This window comes from Callorhinus ursinus, unplaced genomic scaffold, assembly GCF_003265705.2.
Source record: "Callorhinus ursinus isolate GAN/ISIS: 27379988/994484 unplaced genomic scaffold, GSC_fseal_2.0 scaffold50, whole genome shotgun sequence".
In the NCBI taxonomy this organism is placed as follows: domain Eukaryota; kingdom Metazoa; phylum Chordata; class Mammalia; order Carnivora; family Otariidae; genus Callorhinus; species Callorhinus ursinus.
Window position 1 is genome coordinate 6,631,774 of NW_027397112.1, and position 22,738 is coordinate 6,654,511.

General features: G+C 49.5%; 1 protein-coding gene across 3 annotated transcripts in view; it reads left to right on the plus strand.

Moving 5' to 3' along the window:
* Window positions 1-22,738, plus strand: part of PRKCA (protein kinase C alpha) — a 399,658-nt gene that overhangs the window by 350,502 nt on the left and 26,418 nt on the right. For all 3 annotated transcript variants that reach the window (XM_025889888.2, XM_073883238.1, XM_025889887.2), the window contains 2 exons: window positions 13,462-13,542; window positions 21,875-21,982. In XM_025889888.2, coding sequence (XP_025745673.1) covers window positions 13,462-13,542; window positions 21,875-21,982 — 189 coding nt within the window. The remainder of the gene's footprint in view (window positions 1-13,461; window positions 13,543-21,874; window positions 21,983-22,738) is intronic.

Below are 22,738 nucleotides of genomic sequence, written 5' to 3' on the forward strand. Positions count from 1 at the left end.
ACTCTCCCATCCTCAGGGATTTTGCTCTTCTCATCCCCTTCCCTGAGATATCCTTCCCTGGCAGCGGGGATCCCTCCTGCACCTCGGCTCAGATGTCAGTTCAAGGAGGCCATCTTCCCCGGCGACTCTGTTCAAACCCGCAGACCTCTGGCCCCCGCCCTGCGCTCTCCTTCCACGGTGCTCATCGCCCTCTGACAGAGCACGTCACTAGGCACTCATTTGCGTGTCTCTCTAGCCCACTCGGCCCCCCACAGCAGAGTCTTTGGTTCACCGCAGAGCCTCTCGCCCAGGGTCTGGAGCGGTGCCTGGCGGGCGGAGGGGTCTGGGATGACCAGGTACTGTGAGGAGGAGGGGGCTGGCAACAGAGCAGAGCTGGAAGCTGAGGAATTGAAAGGTCAGGAACTTGGGCAGGGATTGGACAGATGACTCCCTGGACAGATGATGTCCCTTGTCCCCTACAGGTGGCATTCCCAAGGCTGCCGCCTGTAGGGGGACAACCACATGCCTCATGCCACGGACCCACGAGAGCTGGTGCCCTGGGGCACCGGAGTGTCTGAAGGTGTGGGACATCAGCCTGGGTCCCCCAGACAGCCCAAAGTGCCGCAATATTGACACCCCCGGAGACGTTTCCTGGCCTTTGGGGGAAGGGGTGTAGAGAAGGATGGAGAACAAAAGGGGATCTAAAAGTTAAATGAGAAGAGAGCACACGAGGTGCACGCAGCCAGGCAGTAAATTAGCACTTGCCCAGCTGAGAAAAGTGGGGGAAATGGGAGGGGAAGCGGCAGGCCGGCTCCAGCCGGGGCTTCTCCGGGATCAGCGCTTCTGAACCCCCAGCCCCACGCCAAGCCAGCGCGGGCAGAGCAAAGAAAGTACTTGACTAACGTAGGAGACTGATAAGCCGAAGGTGGCTTGCTTTCTTTCAGAGGCCAGTTCCCCTCTGTGTAAGGTCACAGTCTGATGCCTCTGGCTTTGCAAGAGAAAATGAAGCAGCTTGTCCTCCCTCCAAGAAATATTTAGAGAGCCAAGGCCAGGCTTTCCCTTGGGGTCTTCCTTAAATTGTGTAACTCTGCTCAGATCTCTTCTAGGGATCCCCTTGGTTATGTTACTCATCTGTGTTCGGATCTGCCTTGCAGCTCTCAGTTCAGCTGTCCTCGGAGTTTTATCTGCGTCGCCCTGTTCTCGGGAGCATTTGCCCCCCGCTCTGTGACACTGTGGCCCAGGAGGCCCCTGTGCTCCGGTCCTTCTTCCTGACTTCCTTCCGGTTCTTCCTCCAGAGATAACCGGCTCCTTGTGGGTGAGCGGGACCCAGGGCAGAGTGCCTCACGGACGTGGTTTTGTTGAATCGTCAGAGCAGTTCTGTGAAGTTGGTGTCAGTGGCTCTGTTTTCCAGATGATGAACCCAGGGTGCAAAGAGGTTCAGTCGTTTTTCCCACCGCCCCAGTTCAGGGCAGAGCTGGGCTTTGAACCCAGGGCCGGTCCGCTTCTCGCATCAGTGGCTTCTCTCCCGAGGGAAGGCAGGGGACTGCAGGTGTCGGCTCAGGTGTACCCGAGCGTGCCTTGCTCTCACTACCCTCATGGCTCCACCTCTTGCATGCAGAGTCCCCACTCATGCTCTGAGTGCTTACTCCCGGCACACTGTGGCTGCATTCCTTGGCCTTTCGTTTGGGGATTTGTTTAAATCCCGTAAGAATGGGTCAGAGATTAATGAAATCTTATTTCACCTTTTATTTTGCCCTGGAATGGGGGGGCACTGGGGGATGTATCTTGAGAGCAATGGCCAACACTTACTCATTCCCTAGCACATGCTGTGTGCTTGTATTTGTTGTCTTGTTGAAACCCTACGATAGCCCTCGGAGGTCAGTTTTACAGACAAGGAAAAGGAGACATGGACAGGACAGGTGACCTGTCCGAGGCTCATGGATAGCAAGGGGCAGGGCAGGGACCCTGGGCCCCGAAGTGCAGGTCTGTGGCCCTAATGGCACCAGCAGCCGGGTTCCCCCCTCAGGCTTTCACTTACTGCCCTGTTACCAAACACATCTGGAAAGACCACCAAGCTGTGAGACCTCCCAGTTCTGGAAGATCTTTTATTCCAGCTAATAAAGCTCCCACAGGCCCAAGATTTATTCCTAACTTCTAGGTCATTCCTTTACTGCACAAGTAGTTATTTTATTCAGATACACAATGAACATTTGGAGGCCTGAGGTGAGGAGGGTCCCAAGTAGGCGCCGTGCTGTGGATCTTGTCCGTTTCCCCGGCACCAGCCACCCCCACCCGCCACCCTGAGAGAGACCCTGACGAGGGTGCGGTGGCTGAGTTCGAGAACCGCTCGGGGGGGGGGGGGGACAAGCGGGCTGATGCCAGTACACTTGACTCTGCACTGACCCTGTCTTACCCTATGTTGGCCCCATGCAGACTGTCCCACCCCTAAAGGGAAACTTCCGTTTAATTTCAGGTGGCTTTTTCTTCATCATGGTATTAAGCGAACTCTGGCTGTAGTTCTGCTCTTTTAAGAACATGGGGTGACATCTGTAAAATGGGGATAATCACGGTACCATCCTCAAAGCATGGCTTTGAAGATGAGGTGAGTTTTGCCCTGGCTGCTTCAGAGGAAGCCCTCCGTCCACTTTTGTCTGTTACTTGACAGTTGTTTCAATTAACTGTTGCTGTGTACTGGCCCCCAAACTTAATGGCTTAAGACATGTGAAAACTCTGATTCTGTGGGGCAGAACTTCAGGCAGAACTTGGCGGGGCTGACCCCTTCGTGCCACCGGGGGTGTTGGCTACCATGCTCTGCTGCACTAGGGGATCCAAGATGGCCTCGGGCTGTTGGCTATTGGCCAAGGCCCCATGGGTTCTCCTCCATGTGGTCTGTCTTTCCATGGGGCCTGTCACCATTCAGTAGTTTATCCAGAGCTTCTCAGCATGGTGACTGGCTCCCTCGAGGGCAACAACGGAAGCCACAAGTCCCCCTGAGCTGCACCTAGAGCTTGACTGTGTCACTTGCACCACATTACGTGAGTCAAAGCAAGTCCCAGAGCCAGCCCAGATTCTAAGGGAGGTGATAGAAATTATGTTGGGGGCGGGGGGGCAGGTGGCACTGTCAGCCTGTAGGAGGCCGTACAGGATAGGAGGGGGTCACTGTGGCCAATTTTGGGGGCAGCTGGTTTGAGCTCTGTGTTGGCCAATGGAAGGCTCCTCAACACAGCACCCCAGAAAGGGCAAATTTCAAAGTGCTGAGGACTCAGGCAAGAGGAGCCCCTGCCCTGTGTTTCGGAGCTGGGATCAGCAGACTCCTTCTGCTAAGGGCTAGAGAGTAAATATTTTAGGCCTTGCACTAATCTAAATTTTAGATTTTACCAAGAGGCAAAATTGAGCAACTGTTCTTGCCAAAAGGCTGATAGTCTTTTTCACATTTTTTTCATTTTACATCTGCTCACAGCAGGTTGTACACAAATGGGAGGCAGGCTGGATTGGGCGGGCGGGCTGTAGTTTGCCGCCCCCCAACTTCAGAGGGTTCTCCCGTGGCCCTCTGCCAGCCTTAACCCGTCTTCTAGGGCTAGAGCGACATGCCCCCTGGGGCCTGAGAATTGCCTTCCATGACCTACATGGGCCTCTTCCTACGATCCATTCTTGCTAGGGACACCACCCTGACCCCAGGGTCCGAAGGAGAGGCCAGTGGTGGCCATTTGCAGGGCACAGCGGGACAGAGTTTGGACGCACAGGCCGGGGCGCACGGGGTCTTCATAGATGTGATAAAGGATTGAGAAGAAAAGGGGAGTGGGCCAGGTCTCCCAATACTGGAGTGGAATCTAAGGGGTCCGTGAATTCTAAAGTCGACCTGCCCCTCCAGGTTGTTGAGAAGTATTATGGACGGACGGATGTCCCCTCAAAATCCATGTCACTCCCTAACCCCCCCATGTGACCATAGGTAAAGATAATAGGGCCTTTAAGGGAGTATAGAAGGTTAAATGAGGTCATCAGATGGGGCCCTGATCTGAAGGGACTGGTGCCCTTAGAAGAAGACCAGGAGACAGCAGGCGTGTTCCCCTCACAGAGAAAAGCCTGGGGGAGACACCTGGGGAAGGAGCCTGGCTGTAGCCAAGAAGAGAGGCCTGTCAGAAACCAGCCCTGCCAATCGGTACCTCGACCCTGGACTTCCAGCCTCCAGGCCTCTGAGAACATGAATGACTATGGTTGAAGCCGCTCAGTCTGTGGTATTCTGTTCTGGCAACGTGAGCTGACTCATACCGGAGGGTATATTGGTCACGGTGGTAGGAGAGGACATTTAACAGTTGGTTAGCTTGATCGGTAATGTGTGTTCAGACATCTGGTATGTGGGCCTCAAGTCGCTTCTGTTCCAATGTCCCCTGTCACCCTCCCCGCCAAGTGTTAGAGGTGGACCGTCCCAGACCAGTGTGGACTCCTGCATTTAGGCTAGGTAAATTATGTTGTAAACCAAGACGTATTTGATCTAGTCACGGTCAACACCATCGTCCCCCTTATCAAGCAGAACAGGAAGGAGGAGTGAATAGAAGTCTCAAGGTCAGAGGCAGTCTCTCAGATGTCCTGGTCCCATTCCCAGCCCCTGCTTGCAGAGTGGGCACCAGGAGGACAGGAACGCAAGGACCAGGTTGAGTCCTGGCTCTGCTGTGTTCCCGCCGTGCTTTATTGCACTGGCGCTTGCTTGTGCCTCGACTTCCCCAGTGGTCAGCAGAAGTGGTGCCCAGCACAATGCAGCCCAAGGACTGTGCTCAGCGGTAGCTTGGATGCAAATGCCACCTCTGTTCCTGTTGGTATCACAGTGTATCTCGCTGTGGGGGAGGCTCTTGAAAACATCAGGTTGGGAGGTGAGTGTCTAAAGAGGTGTTTGATTTCTTGGGCGTAACTGGGGGGGGGGGGGCGGATTATAGAAGTCGTGCTGAAGAGGTTGGGTAACCAAGTCAGTTAGGAGGACGTTCTCCCGGCCCCGTTTCATTGTCACCACGCTGATTTCTTCCGTGACCACCACATGTTACCCAGGAGCTAGAGAGAGATTAGCCCCGGCAGGAGACTAGCGCTTCCTTGGAAGAATCACAAAGACGTGAAATGGGAACACTTTCCCACATGTGCCTCGGTGCTGACGCCTGCTCCGAGGGTCACGGAACACCACGTCCCACGACTCCGCAGCGTACGTCCCAGAGTCAGAGGAACGCCAGGTGCAGGGGCGGTTTCTGCAGCCTGAAAAGGCCGGCACTTCATTCAGAATTTTACTCGCAGCTCCCTCTGAAGTCACCCCGCCCCTTTGGAAGACAGTTTGGCGGTTTCTTACAAAGCTAAACATAGTCTTTACCATACGATCCAGCAGTCGTGCTCCTAAGCATTTGCCCACATGAATTGGAAAACTTATGTCCACAGCAAAAAACCTGCACACGGATGTGTATAGCAGCTTTATTCATAACTTACCCAAACGTGGAAGCAGCCAAGGTGTCCTTCAGCAGGTGAATGGCTCCATAAACCGTGCTGCAGCTACATAATGGAATATTATTCAGCACTAAAAAGAAATGAACTGCCAAGCCATGAAAAGACCCGGAGGAACCTTAAGCACATATCGCTAAGTGAAAGAAGCCAATCGGAAAAGGCTGCATGCTGCATGATTCTGCCCCTAGCACATCATGGGAATGGCAAAATGTTTGGAGACAATAAAAAAAGATTAGTAGTTGCCATGCATTAGTGAAGACGGAGGGATAACTAGGCAGAACGGAGGACGTTGGGGGCAGTGAAATTCTGTACGATACCACAGTGGTCGATACATGTCATGTTACATTTTCAAAAACCCATAGAATGTACAACCCCAAGAGTGAACCCAGACATAAACTCTGGATGATAATGATGCAACAATGTAGTTTATCAGTTGTAACAAATGTACCCCTCTGGTGAGGGATGTCCGTAGCAGGGGAGATCGTACTCCTGGGGACAGGGCATCTGGGAACTCTGTATGTTCCACCCAGTTTTGCTGTGAACCTAAAACTTTTTAAAAAAATGTATTAAAAAACATAGAGGAGCGTCTGGGTGGCTCAGTTAGTTAAGCGTCTGACTTGATTTCAGCTCAGGTCATGATCCCAGGGTTGTGAGATTGAGCCCCGTGTACAGCTCCACGCTGGGTGGGGAGCCTGCTTGAGATTCTCTGTCTCCCTCTCCCTCTGCCCCTCCCCACCCCTGCGTTCGGCTCACTCATGCTCACTCTCTCTGTCTCTCAAAAAAAGGAAAAAAAAAAAAAATCACACACACACACACACACACACACACACACACACACACACACTCACTTATAGCCTCTGGCCTTTCTCTGCTATATGAAAGCCTGGGATGGCCTGGGAATGGGGTCTGTAATCACCAAGCTCTGAGCTTTGCTCCTCCCTCCCTCTTTCCTTCCTTTCTTCCTTTTTTTCCTCTTGTCTTTAAAGCCAGTGTTAATCATTACAAACCATTTTGTACTTGTTGTTCCTCTCCTCACATTTTGGGGGAGCAGGACTTAGGTTGGCCTGCTGTTGGCTTTCTGTTCTCCTAGAGTAAAGTGAACAACCAGGGAGTAGAAGAGGTGGGTACTATGAATAGATTATAAAGCACTTTTATTGCCATTAGAGAAATCATTTCCTGTTCTCTCCAATCCTAGATAGAGCCAGTTTCTGTCTACATAGAAAATATATATTTCAGACTCCAGACTTTACATTTTCACCTTATGGTGATTTTCACTATACTTATATCGTGCCTTTTGTCCAAAGATTTCAAATATTGCAGCTATTTCTCATGTGATGTGCAAAGATCCCTGATGTAAGGCATTACATTTTAGTTTTATTTATCTGTTTTCCTGTCTCCTTAATTAGAGTCACAATCCCTGTCCCTAGCAGAGTGCCCAGCCCAAGGAAATGTACAATTAGCCATAAACAGTTGGGGGGGGGGAGGCGCGAGGGAAGGCGGAAGTGGGAGGGGATATGGATAAAAAAAGAAAAACCTGAGGTTTTGCTGCTCTGGTAAAAATTAATGTAATTGCATGAGGGGGGATTCTAAAATCTATTAATTTACATACACCCCGCCTAGAGCAGTGTCCAACACATAGGAAGCTAATATTTGCTGAAAGAATGAATGGAAAGTTCAGCATTGGTGAGAATTGCCAGGTGCCAACAATCATTTCAGGGTGTTTAATACATATTGTGCATGTAATCTTTCCTAGCAGAATGTTCCTTTTGTCCTCCTGTGAGCCACATTTAACCTCACTGCCTTGATTCATTTTCACCTGCTTGCCATCCATGCCTGGGGGCCGGTTCTTCTGATGTTAGGCAGTATGGCGTCGTATCATATATTCAACTCACCTGCAATAAACACATTTTATTATACAAAATGCCGTTTTATCCGCTGTCATGTTCCTACCAGGTGGGTGCTGGAATTCCAGTATCCCAGCTGAGGAAATGGAGACTCAGAGAGGCTAAGCAACTTGCTCAAGGTCACAGCTCTCCCATGGCAGAACTGGTCTCCAGAAGTCAGGTTCAGAGTGTTCACATCACAGTGTGCTTCCTGTGCAGTGGCTACTGATGTTCTGGGCTTGGATGCACCACCAAAAGGTGTTTGACTGGGGAGCCTCTTGGGCTGAGAGGTGGGGGTGCCTCACCCTTACCCACCATGGAGCTTTCCTGTTTCTCGAACTCTGGTCCAAGCCTGGTGCTGCAGGAAGGGGACACGGTCAGGAGACCTTATCTGGAACCAGCCCATTGACCTTCGAGCAAGCCACTTAGCTCTCTGAACCTTAGGTTCCTTTCCAAAATCCTAAGGACACTTTTGTAAAGCACCTGTAAGGGTCCCTCCAGCCTTGGCAATCCAGCAATCTGATGTTGCACTTACGAGGTGGGTGGTGCCCACGGTCGGGGCTTGGATGAGATCCACTCCCACATGTTTCTCCCGCACCAGCTGCTGGGCGGGGGTCCCGGTGCTGGATCCAAAGGGGGGTGGCCCAGCCCTGCTGCAGAAGAGTCTGGGGTCGAGGGAGGGCAGATAAGCAGTCTCAGCCTGACGAGGCAAAGGTCACTGCGTGGCAGCCGAGGTCTGTCGGCCCCAGAGGAGAGAGTGGAGGAGACGGTTCATGAACTCACGGCCCCAGCCGTCATGACAGAACAACCATACGACACTGCAGCTCAGCTTCTTTTTTCCCAGATGGTACTATTTTGACATGTCGGTGTTCTTGACCATGCATATAAAGAAGGCCTCTTGTGGCCCATGTTCTATCGTTGGGAACTTAGGATGTTTTTCAAAACAACCATAATTTTTCATTAAAGTAAAATAGTTTTATCTTTGGTCAAAGGAAGAGAAAATGTTGTTTCCCTGAGACAGTAAAAGGACTCGAGCATGATTTATGCATAAAGGCCAGTGTTCAGTTGTAATGGCAGCCTGGGAAGAGCCTTCTGTGGTCGGGCCATGTATTAGGGTGGGTTGTGGGGATTTGGCTCGTAAACGTCACGTGAAAATGAAGAGTGGAGTCTGGTTAAAGTACAGCCAGGAATGGGAGGGTGAGTCTCCTCCCACACATGTTGTGTTCCCATGGGTCCTTTAAGACAAAGCCTCGAGAGCCAGAGTTCCCAAGTGAAGTGGCCGTCTCGGCAGCTTTAATCCTGTTAAGCATTTGCGCCCCTTTTGGGGCCAGTTCCCACCATAGCTGTCTAGGGAACCACACTGGGTCATGGGCCGATGAACCTTCGGTTTAGAAAAATGGTCAAAAGTGTGGATTCCAAGTCCGGATGACCAGAGTTCAAATCCCAGCATTGCTACTTACTCGCTGTGTGACCTCAGGCAAGCTCCTTAACCTCTCTGTGTCTCATTTTCTCATCTTTGAAATGGGGCGCTCCTACCTCCTAAAAGTCTCCCAAGGGCTAAGCGAGCTAGCAGAGCTAAGGAGCCTGGCACATAATGAGAGTGTTGCAATGGTGACGTTGCTTATAGTCATTGTTGCTATTGCCAGTAGCGTCTAAAACCTTACCGTGCTGCCCCCCCCAAAAGGCTTCTGAAGCCCCATCCTCTTTGGCAGGCCTTTGAGTATGTAGCCCTGGCAGAGGGTGGAAAAGCGGGTGGCTTTAGGGGCGCCTGGGTGGCTCAGTCGTTAAGCGTCTGCCTTCGGCTCAGGTCATGGTCCCGGGGTCCTGGGATCGAGCCCCGCATCAGGCTCCGTGCTCCGCGGGAAGCCTGCTTCTCCCTCTCCCACTCCCCCTGCTTGTGTTCCCTCTCTCGCTGTGTCTCTGTCAGATAAATAAATAAAACCTTTAAAAAAAAAAAAGTGGGTGGCTTCAGAGCAGTGTCCTTCCAGTCACTGTGGCCGCTGACCTGCTAGGAGATGAGAAGCTGCCCCCTGGTCCCTTTCATTCCTGGTCCTGTGCCCAGGCTGAGAGAAAGCTCATTCATATCTTACTTTTACAAGACAGGCAGCCATTTGAAACATCCTGACATCTCCCCCAAGCAATTGGCTCATGTGAGTATAATCATAATGATCATAATGACAAATAGCAGGAAAGCTGAATGACAGTGGCCCTGTTGGGGGGTCTGTCTTTGAAGCTAAAGTTCAACCTCCCATGTGCTGCAGGGAGATCCGCCAACTGGAGCCCTTCTTGCCAAGTTTGCTTCTCTTTTGTGAGGTTCTCTGCTGTGGGAGACCGAATTGCCGTTGCAACCCCCCGGGCTTGGCTGCAAGCCTCCGTTGGCCCACGAGTCCCAGAGACACCTGCTTCTGTCCCCAGTGGGGACAGAAACAAGAGAGCCTCACCATCCATTCTGTGGCCTCTGAGCCTGGTCCTCGGCCCAAAGCTGGCTCCCTGGGCCAACAGGAACCAGAGTGAGTTGTAGGAGCCCGTGAAAAGGGTGTAGACCAGCCCCGTCCAGTAGAAAGAAAATGCAGGCCAGACTGCATTTAGCAGTTTTTTTGTGTATGTGTGGGGTTTTTTCCCCAAAGATTGATTGATTGATTTAGGGAATCTCTACACCCAATGTGGGGCTCGAACTCACGACCTCAAGATCAAGAGTCATGTGCTCTACTGAGCAATCACATTTTTAAGTTAAAAAAAAAAAACAGGTAAAATTAAGTTTAATATATTTTATTTAACCCAATATATCCAAAATATGAATGAGATATTTTGCGGTTGGGGTACTAAGTCTTCAGAATCTGATGTGTATTTCCCACCTAAAGCACATCTCAGTTTGTACTAGCCACTTTTCAAATGCTCAGTAGCCACATGTGGCTGGTGGCTACTGTACTACCCAGGGCAGGTCTAGACAGCTCACAAGAGACAGCGTAACCAACATCCTAAATCATGCGTATCTAAATGTTTATCTTCAAATGGGGCTCTCTAACAGTTCCCCTTTTGCAGTGAGATTTTTGGATCATTGGAGGTATTTAATTTTTTTTTAATTTTTTTATTGTTATGTTAATCACCATACATTACATCATTAGTTCTTGATATAGTGTTCCATGATTCATTGTTTGTGCATAACACCCAGTGCTCCACGCAGAACGTGCCCTCCTTAATACCCATCACCAGGCTAACCCATCCCCCTACCCCCCTCCCCTCTAGAACCCTCAGTTTGTTTTTCAGAGTCCATCGTCTCTCATGGTTCCTCTCCCCCTCCGACTTACTCCCCTTCATTCTTCCCCTCATTGGAGGTATTTATTAACAGCAGCCCATCATTGAGGGGAGAGCAATGCTTCATTCTAAAAATGAATTTGCAATGGTAAGGTTGCACCCCTAGACCTTGTAACTTAGATTTTCGGACCTTCCCATTTCATGGAGTGCATAAGCCAGGGGTGACACATTGTGAGCTTCTCCAAGAAGAAATGCCCCAGCTGAATTTCAAATCCCATCCTGTTATTACCATTGAAAGCACAGCAGTGTTCAGCATGACTTTGTCATCTCGGCCCAGTAGCTGAGCTGGTGGGCTCGGGGGATTGCCAGATGCTAGTAACAAGAAAAAGGAGCCTTTGGTACTTGGCATCCTGCTTTGGTAAGCCTTGGAGGAAGGAGAGCGTGTTATCAGCAGGAGTCATGAGAGTTTGATGCTGTGCAAATAGAAAATAAAAGTCAAGTTGGACCAAAGTTGATAAAAGAGTCAAGAAAAAAAAAAAATCTTCAGGTGGCCACGGCTTTTAGGATTTGTGAATCATTCTGACCAGAGACAGGATTTCCCTACCCTTGACCTCTGATGGCTTTCCAGACTCAGGTGGTGTTTCATACCGCCCAAGTAGAGGAGTCTGATGGGTAAGATTGCTCAGATACTTGCAGAATATAGGATACACACTACAGCGTGACCTCCCTTGTTCAGCGCCCTCAGTTCCCCAGCCTGATAATTCCCACGCAACACGGTGCCCCAGCTCTGCCCGTGTTAAAAACGGAGTAACTAAAACACTGATTAATGGAAATAGATTGCCGGGACTGGTTTTAATATAGTTACAAGAAAAAATTTTATTCAAGTGCTTTTGAAATACAGCTACAACAACTGAAATGGTGGTTTTAAACCTCTTTAATCCTCAAAGCCCTTCAATTAATATTTTATTAATTTCAGTATGAGTGATTACATGTATTTGACAGCCGTAAACTGTGTTTTTAAAACAGAAATGTCAATATCCAGAGCACCACTTATGAGCTGATTGGCTCTGGACGGGTCTCTGAAACTTCTTGCTACGTCAGCTTTCCCACCTATAAAATGGGAAGAATAATTAGTTCTGCCGCAGTGGATTCTGCAGAATGTGCTCAGCACATCGGATATATAGTCGGCACATAGCAAGTGTATTTTCTTACTCTCGCAAAGAGAATTTCTGTTGTTATTCTACTTGGTTAAAACAAGCTTTGATCCAGTCATTTCCTGTCTTGGAACCAGAATGCCAAGCCTCATTTTACATCAGCAGGTAACACATAGAGGCTCATTTTGATAGGGTTTTTTGTTCTGTGTATGTGTGCATTTTCCAAGTTTTCAAAAAAGAACAAATGTAGTTTTAAAAAGAAAGGAAGGCTTCCTTGTAGCTTCCTTTGGTTATCATTTCCTTGTCAAGAAAATGAGCTATAAAGCTGCCAGATCCAAATGTGTGCCCTCTTGTTGCCGCCCACACCGAGGCAAGCCGCAGGGAGCTTGTATTTCTCATGCTACAAGGAGAAATATTAGTAATACATTAAAGAAATGGAGAGGAAGAGACACGCAGGTTTGTTTGTGTCCCAGGACATTCCATTAGACATCATGGGCCATTAAAAAATACCCTAGAACATTTCAAAGTCACATGTGTATATGCAAAATGGCAGAATGGTCATGCTGAGCACCTGTTTGGATGTCTTCGCCTCGGATCCTGGGGCATGATCTGTGGGTCGGGGGATCCTGTGCTTTAGACAACACCAGTGTTTTAATAACCTGTGCCGCGCTTAGAAATTCCAATCAGTATTACCCTCTTCCACGAGGGCAGGTCGTAGAATTATTCTAGTACTTCTGGGAGCCACGAAGATAGAGGGAGCAGTCGGGGTCTCCGTGGGCCGTCACCCAGCTTCACCAGCTCCCTGCATTTTACCAACTGTTCCAACCCCTTCCTAGTTTGCTCAAGTATTTAAAACAAATCTAAGATGTCACGTCACTTCACCTGTAAATTCTTCATCTCTCATGGATTTCACTCATTAATACACTCATCATACACTTTTAAACGAATCACCATACCATTTTCCCACCTCACAAAATTAAGGGTAATCTCTTACCAAGACCACATTTTAGTTGTTCCTGATTTCTGTTTTAGAGTTGGTTTGGTTTGAGTCAAGATTCATGGGGCGCCTGGGTGGCTCAGTCGGTTAAGCGTCTGCCTTCGGCTCAGGTCATAATACCAGGGTTCTGGGATCGAGCCCCACATCGGGCTCCCTGCTCCGCGGGAAGCCTGCTTCTCCCTCTCCCACTCCCCCTAGCTTGTGTTCCCTCTCTTGCTCTCTCTCTCTCTCTCTGTCAAATAAATAAATAAAATCTATAAAAAAAAAAAAAAAGGTTCAGACAAGGCTCAAATACGACATTTGATAAAATTATGTCTCTTTCAAACTGTTCTGAAACTTCAGCAGATACATTATCTCCACCATCATCTTTGTTGCTTTCAGCAAAATTCTGTTACATAGTTTGATTATCTTGTTTATCAGACCCGTGGTCTGAAGGACTCTGGCTTTTTCCAAAAATGAAATCCACCTCAATGTCCAAATATTTTTCACCATCGAGGATAATTAAATCTGCCCTGTGGCATCTCCAGGTGAATTCAGAGGAGCAGACCCCAAGCAGGTTTTGGGCAGCGAGTCATGGGGAGGTGTTTCCCCATATGTGGGATTTGCGGGGCCCTCTCCCCTCAGCGCAGAAAAGCCTACATGCTTGACTCGTCTGTTCTAACGTGGGCTGTTTGATTCCCCACTAAATGTAATTGATGTATGTGTTTTCACACAGATAATCGCGTATCAGCCGTATGGAAAATCCGTGGACTGGTGGGCCTATGGCGTCCTATTATATGAAATGCTAGCCGGGCAGGTAATGTACGTTTTTGTACTTATTTATTGCTGGATAAAGTGAATACCACAGCTCTGTTCGGGCCAGGATAGTGGGACCCAGCAGCTGATGCTGGTCCGACTTCCCTGACCCCGGTGAAAGAGGGAGAAATCCCCCCTGCCGCCTTGAAAGTGGATTATATTCAACAGGCACAGCAATTATCTCTGGTTATAAAAGCCCCAAACTGAGAGGTGACACCTGGAGCATCACCGACGTAGCTTTCATATTAAACACGAAAGTTCCTGCACGTTGAGGACAACAGTGGCCTCTGTAGGTTTTCAGTGTCTCAGAACTGTGGTTGGGTTATGGTTCCTTGCAAGTTTGTCTGCACAGATTACCCAGCTGCTGCCCGGGTGTAGAATCGGTATTATTAGCAAAGGAAGAAGACGGTGAAACTTGAAGAAATGCTTTAATAGCTTCTCCCCATCTCTCCTCATCTCACCCTTGGCAGTTCATTGCAGTTTTCACAAAAGTCCAACAAGGCTGAACCTCCAGTTACAAAAAGACAGATTAGGTTTCTCTGAGGAAAGCAACATACATCAGATAAGCAGGGGAATGATGCCAAAGCTTGCACTTTTTTAATACATGGCCTTAATGTCCGTAGCGTTGGGGCAAATCACACTTGCTGCTTTAACAAGCAAGCCCAAAAAACCTCAGTGGTTTAACACAGCACACGAGTTTATTTTCCATTCTTGGCACAGCCCTGTGGGGGGCGGGGGCGGTGGGGGGTACTGATCCACAGGGTCATTCAAGGGCAGTCTTCTTTCGTCCATTGTCCCTACAATCTTTTAGAGCCTCAGATTCCTTTAGCAAACCCTCCTTACTCAACTGGCCGATGAAGAGAGAGCAGAAGCAAGGTTGCACAGAATGTTTTAGGGGCCAGGCCTAGAGGTGGCATACATCACCCCTTCCTACAGCCCACTGGCCACATGGCCCCACTAGGACGTGAAGGACCAGGGGTGGGAGGAAATACAGTGTACCTGTGAGCTCAGGAAGGGGAAGCAGGTTGGGTGAACGTCTACCAGATCTCTGCCATTTTACCTAAAAACAGCTCTGTTGTGGGCAGCTTTTTAAAATTCCCAGCAGTTGAGTGCTGGTGTCAAGGAGTTGAATCCTCCATAGCCAAAAGCTTTAGTAAGAGAAAATGGAAAGAAATACCCACGTTGAGCAGCTGAGCTACCCCCTAAGGAAATCTTTGAATCTTTGTCCCTGGGGGGGAAAGTCACTCTTTCTGACATATGACATTCATCGACTCCTCCATTTATTCATTCAACATATACTTGTTTAAGGCTTACTCTCTGCATGGTGATCGCCGTAAACAAAACAGACAAAAACCCTCACCTTCATGAGGCCTATAAGCTAGAGAGAGAGAGAGAGTAGATGAATTAAATAAGGAAAATACAGACTAGTGATAAGCTAAGAGAAAAAGTAATAAAGCAGGAAAGAAAATACAGTGCTGGAGGAGGGTTGAAATTGGAGCGAGGATGGCCAGGGAGGGTCTCATGTAGAGCTGAAGTGAAGATCAGCAAAAAGTTAGAGACTGCCAGGTGCTTATGTGGCGTGAAAGCATTCTGGGCAGTGGAAACAGCAAGTGCAAAGGCCCTGGGGTGGAAGTGTACAGCCATGTTTAAGAAAGGGATGGGAAGCCACCAGTCTGGCCAGAGCAGAATGGGTTAGAGATCAGAGAGGAAAGGGGAGCCCCAGGTCTTGCGAGCGTGGAAGTCATCACAGACCCTTGGCTTTCCCTCTGGAGTGGGAGGCTACTGGGGAGCTCTCCTTTATGTTTTTCATTGTCTTACATCTTTTAGATACTAAAGTAGTCTCTTAGAGATTAAAAGATACAGGGTCCTAGCCTACATTCGGTCACTAACTGAGAAGTGTGGGTAGGCCTTGATTGATAGTAAAATGGTTTGTGATTATTAATTTAGGTTTTTAACCCCAGTAAAATGTTCGTCTCAGGCCCAATATGCCAGCTTGTAAGCACGGAAAAGCAGGTCATCAGGAACCAATGTCAGTGAGACAATAGTGAGTTGCCTGCCCCTTGAGTTAATTTCCCCTCTTTAGAATTTTAACAATAAAATCTGACTAAATTATTGGCCCCCGGGAGCCATGCTATTCACGAAGGCACAGAAAGCTGAGTTCCCCTTCTTGATCCCACTTGCATGTTCTGACTCTTGAGTCCAGAAACAAACCCTGTTTATACTGAGTCACATTTGCATGTGCCAGCCAAAGAAATTGGTTGTGTAGAAAATAGGATCTGTTTCCAAGGGCACTTTACAAGAGATGAGATGAGCTGATTCTTCACTGGCGAGCGGGAGACTAGGACTTCAGAAGTCCCGTGCCCCTCCGCCCCCCCGCAACACACTGCGCTCCTGCCCCCCATCATCCTTCCTCCCTAAGCCCGTGGACTTCATTCCCTAGAGGAGAGCTCAGGAAATGCTGCCCTCCTGCAGGGAAGTCCCCTTTGGGTGCATTTTAAAAATCCTGCCTCACTTGCCCATTGTCCCTGAGACCCCCACCTGCAGATGCCCTCCCCACGCCCAGCGCTTCCATAAGCGTTCTGGCACATTTCCATTTCCCATCTTGCTTCTCGGACTCCATTAGCCTGCCCCATAGGATCCCTTCCAGTTTTCATGATCTCTGTTGAAAATTTGATCTCTTTAAATGTGACGTCTTAAAGGCGTCCCACATTAGGGCACCGTGGCAGGCTCAGCCATTGTTCCTCTAAATCCTCAACTGTGCCTGCCTCCAACACAGCGTTTTCATTTTGGGACCCATGTCTTCCTCTTCCCTGTGACTCAATGCAAATTTCAATGTATTTCTGGGCGATGAGTCAGCCCAGAAAGGATAATAAAGGCTCTGAGCCCAGTACCCGGAGCCCCCCGAAAGCTGCAACAGCCTCCAGACCCAGCGGAGGGAATAGATGCTCTTACTGAAAAGTAAGATTAATTATAAAGCTGTTGATAGGGTTATGGTCTAAATTTGTCCTCTTTAATTGTTGGGTATATTTACTGTCAGCAGTCAAGGGGGCAGTTAAGTATAAACAGCCCAAGTCTTTCTTCAGTTCCTGGACTGCTTGACAAATATGATTACTTTGGGGCATAAACAGTATTTACCCAGCACTGTAATGAGCATATTGCGGCTCCAAGTGTTCACGGGTCTTCATCATAAAGAGACCAGTCCTCCCTTCTTTATGTCACCTTCTGCCAAGGTTATCTATGCTTTGTCTTCATTCCTGATGCATCGGCAATGGGTACTTTCTCCCAGCACTTTCGCCCGAACTGTCTTTGGGTGTCCTCCCCACACCCCCACACCCCACTGCTGATCACCCATGATCTGCAGACACACATGGCAGGGCCCCCACATCCATGAACCGGTCAGTGACTTCGGAATCATTTCAGAAAGAGTGAACCATCACCCCTCATTTGTCTGTCTAAAATTCACAAATTGCATATTGCTAAGGAGAACGCCCTGGGTTCGGAACATTTTTACACCCAGCCTAGACTGTATGTGACTTGTAGCTTAGCTGGAGACACTAAGCCCAGATTTGTAGAAATTTAAAAATAATCATGGGAATGTGGGAAAGAAAGGAGAGAAGCAAATCCAAAATGGTCATGCACTTACTCCTCAGCAACACATCGCCTCTATTGTCCCCAGGCTCAGTAGCTGACTGGGAAAGAAAATTAATATAATTATAATTTCACCCTTGACCTGCCTTCAGCACCAAGGCCTGAGCAGCAATTACCTGTAAAAATGCTCCTGGGGTGACCTGGAGAAACTTAACGAGAGCCATAAAAATGCTCACATCCCTTCGGCTGCATAAGCCCACACCTGTGAAATTTTTCTTAGGAAGTAATCGGAGAAGAGAAAAATGACTCGCCCAGAGATGTTTATAGTAACCTTAGTTATCAGAGCACAGCCCCGGACAAATGAGCCCATCTCGGGTGGATGAGGGGTCAGCTCCGCAGCATCCATCTGCCTGGAAATACCAGTAGCCACGTAGAAAGTGTTCGCAACAGTCAGTGAAAAACAAGAAACTCCAAATTATGCATCCTTATTTGAAAATAATACGACAAGCCTAAGAGTTCACAGAAAAATAAGAGCAGTGTTTGTGGTGAGGTGAAGGGAATGTGGATGCGACTTTCCCCGCAAGATCATATGATTCTAATTTCACAGAGGGCTCTGAGGGGCTTTCCCGAATCTGATGATCATTATTGCTGCTCACCAGGTCTTTGGGGGCTTCCTCCCTTCTGGCATGTGGTGGGATTGTACCTCCCAGCTTGCTCATGATTGGGTAGAGCCTGTGACTCATTCTGACCAGTGAGATCTCAGTGGACGTGCTCCTGGAGCAGGACACCCCAGAGCACCTCTTCCCGTTCCCCCTCAGCAAGACCAAGATGGCGGCTGCGCCATCAGAATGGGTCCTTGGTGACCTCTGCTGACTGACGGTGGATGTGTGGCATAAGCAAGAGATAAGCAGTCAGAATCAGGGCTGGGAAGTCATGCCAGGTCTCTAGTCTAGAGACAGTCCCTCTACACAATGACTTGAAACATCTCTGGTCTTTCCAGAACCCCACTACTCATTGTGCCGGATACCAAAATGGCCTCCCCACATATCCCCTCCCCACCACTGCCCCAGTCGAGCCATCTTTAGGTGTGGGTGGACTTCCCACTCAGCCCTCCCAGCAGCAGCGCCGGGGGACCATCCTTCCCCAGCCACCTGCCGGAGCAAGTGTGAGAGATTGGCAGGGCTCAGAATGGCCCAGAGCCCAAGCTCTGCGGTCAGATGTCTGGGCTTGAATCTTGGTTCTTGCACATTCCAGCTCTGTAACCCTGGCCAAAGCACTTAATAATAGAACCTCAGTGAGCTCAACTGTGAAGTGAGATCCCCAGTGTGTGCGGCGGTCATACGGCGGTTTTGAGGATTGAGTGAGTGATGCTGGGAAAAGCACTCTACCTGGCACGTAGATAGAGCCTGAAAAGCATGCGTTACTGCAGCTGCAGCCGTCCTCACTGCTGTTCATTCTCAAACACTGGCCACCCTTCATCAGGCAGTGTAGACTCCAGTGGGTGATAACAGAACGTCAGGGGTAGAGGCATGTGTCCTCCCTGGGATTGCCAGGAGATACCCCCAGTCCTCGGGGCCACACAGGGATGGAACACGGGGTGGAAGCCCAGGGCGCTGCCACAAGGACACATAGTCCTGTGGCTTTTGTCATAGCTTAGGAATCTTACCGCAACAGGTGAACCCAAGGGGCCTCAGAGAATCCTTCCATCCCCAGCCTGTATGATTCCCACGGGATTAAATAGCTCTCTTTACGGCAGGACTTCTTAGAACCTAAATGTAAATGTTACTGCAGATCCCAGAAAGGGGGGAAAGGGTGCAAACTTTGACCCAGGAGTATCCTGTAGGATTAATATCCTCTAGTTCTGAAGAATGCTCTCTGGGGTGCGTCGGGAGCCAGGTGTCCTGCTCTCAGAGGGGACTTCATGGTCAACTGCTTCCTGGATCAGTAGTAGGCACAGCTCACCTGGGCCAAGGTGGTTCCCACGCCAGGAGACAAACAGGTGTGATAGGCCAGTGCCCTACACAGAATCCCCCCCTCCAAATTCCTTCTTCCGCATCAGCGGGGGCGGGGGTAGGGGGTGGGGGTAAGCATCTGCACTGACCTAACCGTCTTCAAATGCAAAGGTTCTTGCTACCTCACCTGACAAGGATTCCTGGGGACAATTTGTCTGAGTTTCTCTTTGGAGAAAATTGCCCTTAAGCCTTTGGCTGGGATGATCCGTGACTCAGCCCCTATAACATTCCTGCTGCTAGTGCTTGAGCATCACCAGAGAGGCCTGCTGACTCCCCCTGCTGCCTCTGTCTACCTACAGGGCCCAAGCTTTAGGAACCCTTCGCGTCTGTTTTGACGCTCTGCTGGTACGTAGTTTCTCCTGAGCAGCGACCCTAAGGGGCCACACTGAGAGGTGTCGATTGGTCATCCAGGAGCAGCACCCATACCCTGCTCGCATCCAGAGCACCATGACATTATAGAGTATGAACACAGAGGAAATTCAGAGTGTGGGGCCCCCTGGAGATGTGCAGTTCACAGCCCAGAGCAGAAACCCTGCCATGTTTGCTTTAGTTATAAAGATCTCCTTGGCCAGAACTCAGCCACATGTATGGATCACTTATTAGGGAAAAGGGGATGTTTTGTGGGTGTTATACCATAGGTGTCCAGAAGAAGTAGGTTGCATGATATCAGGCAGAGAAGGTATGGTGGGATGGACCGCAGTACTGGCCTCCGCTGTAGCTCTTGGCCAGTCTTGGGCCAGCCTGCTCTGTCTGTGCCCAGCTTACTTGTCCGTGGGCATCCCAGGCGCCACGTTATTCCTGCCCAGGGAAACTCACCATGGTGGGCTGTTCAGGCTGTGCTCGGAGTCATTCACAGGCAGGGTAATATTTTTTTTTTTAAGATTTATTTATTTTAGAGAAAGAGCATGTGCGGGAGGGGCAGAGGGAGAGGGAGAGGGAGACTCTCAAGCAGACTGCACTGAGCATGGAGTCCAATGTGGGGCTCGATCTCACAACACCAAGATCAGGACCTGAGCTGAAACCAAGAGTGCTTAACCGACTGTGTCCCCCAGGCGCCCCATAGGCGGGCTAATTTTAGTTCTCCTCACCCACCTGTGTGCTTTGACCAAATTAAACATTCTTTATACCACGTACTTAGGATCGAGAATGAGACCTATTTATTTTTATTTCTAGACCAAAAAGTAATAAAAATAAAACCCAACAACAACAGTGGCACCAGTCCCAACCCCCCATTCTCCCAGACCTGGTCCCAAGGTAGGGTTCTATATAGACTTAGCATCTTTCCCTTGAGCAGGTGTAGTTCCCATGGGCTGACCCCACACCCAGCTCCTATTCAGGGCTGGGGGTGGGGAGAGGACTAAGGTTGGGGGGTCAGATGAGCAGATTGGAAGGACCTGAGTGGTGCTTCGGGGGGAGCAGTCTGCTTGGGTCCATTACTGTCTCTTACTCGGAGGGAGATGTTTGATGAGAAGGGGTATCCTGCTGACCATGGCACAGCTGTCTTTGGTCCATGATATAGTTTACATTTAAGCTGGACTCTGCATTTTCGGAACCCTAACCGCGTCAGTCAGAGTGACAGAGACACCTCTTTTCCATGAGAAGGAAATGCACCAAGATGAAACGTCTGGGGATTCTCTCAGCTGTGATAGCTGACCCCGGTCTGCCTTTCTTATGCTGAACCCAAGGTTAGCTAAGCCTAAAGGGAACATTAAGAAATTTCCCATAAACCCACTTATCCTGTGCACCGTCCCTCCAGGGTGACAGGTAATTTGCCAGACCTCTCAGGATTAAAGACATGCTGGAGGAGAAGGCTTGAAGGGCGTCCTGAGCTCACCCGTTCCTCCCGAGGATTCTAGCAGCCCCTTCTAAGACCGTTCATCTGCCTTAATAAAATACCAGTACCACTAGGCACCCTTCAGCAGGCACCTGCTGGGTACAGGACAAACTATCAGGTGTTTTGCAGACTCCCCAGGGAACTCCATTTTACAAATTGGACAACTGTATCTTAAAGAGAGAGGTCGCTTGCCTGTGGACACCCAGCTAGGAGGTGGTGGAGCTAGAATTCTGGTCCAGATCCCCCGGACTTTTAACCATGACCGCCCACAGCGCTACCATGCCTCCCGCTCTCCCTGTGGGCAGTGTAAACCCAGCAGAAGAGGAGAGGGGAGGGTCCGGTGGAGGCTAAGCTCCCATCACTGGTACCACGCAGGTGCCAGGCTCTCTACAGAGCAGCTCCCTGTTGGGTCAAAAGGGCCCTGGTGTGGATTTCTGGACCTGGGGAAGTCCTTTTAGCCCATGTCCAGTGGCCCCAACGCCCCATGCTCAGAATCCAAAGGCACAAACATTCTCCACCTGCCCCCACCCCTGCACACAGAGCTATCTGTAACCTAACTTGATCATAATTAAATTTTTTAACACATAATTACAAAATTAATGGATTAATTATAATTTATTTGCAAAGCATTAAAAGCATTACTCAAAAACATTTTCCCTAAAGATTGTTTTGGGTTGCCCAGGGCAGGATAATTAAAAAGACAGAGGAAAAAATGAAAAACACGCAACCACCAACCTAATGAAAGATAATCAAATAAACCAGCAACTTCACTGAGCTAACTCTGCAGCCGGTGGTGCACCCAGAAGCCCGGTGTGTGTCTTGGTGTTGACATGGGTCTCCAGGCGCCACGCTAATGAATCACCCTGCCTGTTTTCCTGTGTCTCTGTTTTCCTGAACAGCCTCCCTTTGATGGCGAAGATGAAGATGAGCTGTTTCAGTCCATAATGGAGCATAACGTTTCTTATCCCAAATCCTTGTCCAAGGAGGCCGTTTCCATCTGCAAAGGAGTAAGTAGACCTGCGTTCCTTTTAGAATCACAGACCGAGAGGGTCAGCAGGGGAAATCTCTGGCCCACACTTCTGAGAGAGGTTGGCGGAGAACCTGCAAACCCATGCCACTGCTCCCAGCCATCAAGGGCTACAGCTCAGTGACGTGCAGGGCATCATGGGAAACACGGCGGCCCAGAGAAGGGCTTCTGATCCCCAAACTGCCTGGAACTCTGGCCTAGGCAGCTAATGGCACTGTGCTTTAGTTTCTCATCCCCCTCATGAAACTGTGCCATGAGTTACCAGAAATAACCGCGGGCCCTCGGAAAATATTCAGTCTCTTCCCTCGCCTGACTTGGTGGGCCTTGGGTCATTCTTCATTCAGTTCTTTTCTTTTGAGATAGAATGTGCAGGCGGAAATGGGCACAAGTTGTCAGTGCTGTAGATCAGTGAATTTTCACAAGACAAATGCACCCACGTCACGAAAGGGAAGGTTTCCGACACCCTAGACGCCCCCTCCCTTCCTGCCCCACAGCAACTCCCCACCCCTTAGGATAAGCAGCATCCCTGCTCGTACCTGCAGGGATTGGCCTGGTCTGTTTTGAACTTGGCACAAATGCAGTCTTGTGGCGGATGCTCCCCAGGCCTGGCTTCTTTCACCCAACGTGGTGATCGTGGCATTTCTCCATATCCGTGTGTGTGCGTGCGTGCGTGCACGCACGCACACACGTGTGCACTTCCATCCTCCGTCCACCCACGTAGCATTCCACCGTGTGA